At 37.3% G+C, this 3,349-nt stretch overlaps 1 protein-coding gene across 1 annotated transcript; it reads left to right on the top strand.

The window, feature by feature from the left end:
• The first annotated feature begins 294 nt into the window (after window positions 1-294).
• LOC116023002 lies at window positions 295-2,925 on the top strand. Its single transcript, XM_031263932.1, has 3 exons — window positions 295-1,083; window positions 1,861-1,978; window positions 2,260-2,925. Exons 1-3 carry the CDS (start codon window positions 341-343, stop codon window positions 2,473-2,475), a joined length of 1,077 nt encoding a protein of 358 aa, XP_031119792.1. The 5' UTR covers window positions 295-340; the 3' UTR covers window positions 2,476-2,925.
• The last annotated feature ends 424 nt before the right edge of the window (window positions 2,926-3,349 follow it).

The following is a 3,349-nucleotide window of genomic DNA, read 5'->3' as shown; positions in this document are numbered from 1 at the left end:
TGTGGAGGTTTCAAATTGTGAATATGGAGTATAGAAATCGTGAATGTAGAGTTATGTGAATCTGCAATAGAGTTAAGAAGTTCTAGCAACTTGTAGCCCTGTAATGTGTGAATGTGGAGTTCTCAAGTTATAAATATAGAGTATAGGACCTGTGAATATAGATTTTTGAATGTGTGAATGCATAATAGTGGTAATATAGTTACTAAACATATAATCCTGTAATGGGTGAATGTGAAGTTTAGAAAGTGTGAATGTAGAATACAGTTACCCCTAAACGCCTAAAGCCCCAACGGAGTTAGCTACAGCACTGCAAAATCTTTTCCCCCTCCGGCGATCTTCCATGGCTCTGAGGAATGCAATGCTGAGAAACCTTCGCTCTCAGAGTCTCTTCACAGTTCACAAGCTCCAAAACCCTATTGCTCCATCCCATTTAATTTCATCGGATTTTGACCAAACACTACGCCTTTCAGTAATTTCTCGAAGACCGCTTTCCATTTCCGAAACCAAAGTTGATACAGCTTCAGAAAATATCGATGTTAGTAGCGGCCAGAAACAGAATAAGAAGCCATTGGACATTTTCTTCAAAGAGGCGGTTGGAATTCTCGAAACTCGTCGAGGCACGGAAGATATAGAGGAGAATGATGATCTGAGGAGTAAGCTGAGAAAGTTGGAAGAAGAAGTGAGAGTTTTGCAAGAGAAAAGAAAAAAGGAAATAGAGGAGAAGAATAAGCAAAGGGAAAGGGAAACAGAGGAGATAAAGAAGGCTATAAGGGCTGATGAAGATACGGTGAATGATTCCAAGCCCAAGAGCTTGCATGGATTGTTTGCAAATGAGTTAACCAAAAAGGGGAAGTCGTTAAAAACTTCACAGGCTTCTATGGAAGAGGATCTGATGGTTGGCAAGGGGCTATCCCCTGATATGGTTATGCTTGTGACTCACTTGTACGAGGAAGGGTACTTCAAAGATGCAAACTTTTTGCGGAAGAATAGGTTTGATATTACTTGCTTTGAGGATAGCTATGCCCGCCACTACATCAAGTATGCTGCCGAGGAGTTTGCAAATGATAATCAGGGGGTTGCCAAGTGAGAACTAAACTATATATATTTTTTTATATTTATGTGTGTCTGCATGATCTTGTGCTGCTTATTATGTAGATTATCTTGCCCTCAAGTCTCTTGACATTAGTTGAATATGTATTTTGTTGATAGCTGCAATGTATTTAACTATCCTTCAAGTTGATGTGCTAGAAGTCTTCAGTCTGCTAACTGTAAAATTATTTTTTATATATTTGTTTTCACCCGATTTCTTTATGTTGAATGGTGGGATGCATACATAAATTTATTGCTCATTTGGTATTTGATTGAGCTGAAAGTTATCTGAGAATTGGAGTTAAATTTCACAGTCAGAGGACTTGAGCTTGGAGTACAACTAGGATTTAAGCCCATAACATTGGAAAATGATCAATTTTTAGATTCCCATAAAATTTGTACCAAGGAACAAATTTAACCAAAAAAGTTGAAGTAACAGACTTGAACTTAATGAGCTGAACAAACCAAGAAATGCAGTACTCCCATTTTTCAGAATCACTTTCTATTTTCTTATTCCCTCCTGTTCTCATTGATAAATTCAGAAAAATGATGGTACTTGTATTTTTTCAAGTATCGTGGCCAAGTAATGATCTTCTTTTCATGGTTAAGGTTTTAGTCCCAATTATTTCAAGGATGAGCATTCAATGTTATGCATTTTTTCATCATTTTGTTAATGTTCACTTTGTTACAGACTGTGTTCCTTTTTATGGCACAGTTGAAGCAGTTTCTGTTGTCTTGCTTGATACTCATTTTTGTGAATTGTTTGCTCAGATGGCTTTCTGCTAGTGACTTGAAGAAGGTGGCACTTTTTGGTTGTCCTTCTCTTGTGAAGAAACATGTATATTCTGCCAAAATGTTGCGAAATTTCTTCAGGATTCAGGAAGACACTGTGAGTCTACTTCATATGGTTCCTTTCTAAACCACTTTTGTTCCCTTGAGATCTGTTATATCATTTATAGAGCATACAATAACACTCAAAAGTTTGGCCATTAGTCCTTTCCCATTAGGCCATGGAAACTAATTCTTGCTTCGTGTGATCATGTCCTACATGGATTACATGATTTGGGTGCCTTGTACACTTGCTGTGACTCCTTTCTTTCATATCATTAATCATGCTTTCAGACTTTCCCCTTGCTTGCTTAGTTGAGTTCTTATTTGCTCTTATGTCAGGTATGCGGAAAATGTGCTTTAAGAGACTCATGTAAGTTTGTGAATCAGCATATGTGGAACGGTAATGCCAAAACGCTTCAACTACATCACGTGATGAGGACTATCACTCTGTACGGCTTGGAATCAGTACCTACAGAGTTGGTCGTGCCAGAGGATATTAAGAAATCCGTGGGTCAGTTGCTCAAGGAGGTTGTAAAGCTTAGTAAAGTTTGTTAAGATTACTTCACAACCACATGACTAAACCGGCACATCCACCCAGCCTGTTTTCCATTTGGTTGTCTTTATCACATTAACAGAGGTGCAGAAATTATTTTCAATTGAATGGAGCTTCCAACAAGGGCGGGATTGGTCGGTGGACTTACAATAGTTTGAAGCTAGCAAGGAGATGCTGGTTTGTTTCTCTGTATCTTCTGTTAAAGCAGATAGACAAAAGTGCTTATTGGTTGCTGGATTTTATTGAATGAACCGAGTATTAATGAGAACTTTGACTGAATCAGATTTGGACCAAGATTTTCTGATAGTATGTGACACTCTCTTCTCAAACATCATCTTTATATGCATAGTTTCTTTAAGTTACATATAACATATATATGTATTAGACTATTAGCAGGGAGATCTGTGATTTGAATACAGTAGTGAATGAACTGTTTACTTTCTTTGATTGAATTATTCACTGCTTTGCTTTGAACATTTGAGCAATTGACTCTGAGAACTGGAAGCCACTGAGCTTTACTTTAATCATTATATTTGATTGTTTCTGTATTTGAATTAAAGATTGGTAGAAAAAAGGGTGGCCTTTATTCTTGTACTTTGGAATACACTTTTATCTACTTTTTTGACACTAAATTTTACCATGTTGTTTACATTCAAAAGAGTGGCAGCCATTGATTAAAGATGAACCTTTGTTGGTAATGGAGAAAGCAGTGATGGTTGGGTCCAGTTGACCAGGTTTCATTACCAAAAATTGAGGAAATCTGTGTAGCTTTGCTGCCTCATCATTGGACTTGGCTCTTTTCTTCTCAGGAAAATGACATATGGGCTCCCAGGAAATAGTCATGTGTCGTAATTTTGTTTTTGGTTCAAAATAATC

This window comes from Ipomoea triloba, chromosome 6 (assembly GCF_003576645.1).
Source record: "Ipomoea triloba cultivar NCNSP0323 chromosome 6, ASM357664v1".
NCBI classification, from domain to species: domain Eukaryota; kingdom Viridiplantae; phylum Streptophyta; class Magnoliopsida; order Solanales; family Convolvulaceae; genus Ipomoea; species Ipomoea triloba.
Note: the sequence above shows the minus strand (reverse complement) of the source record. Positions and strands in the feature narration are given on the sequence as shown.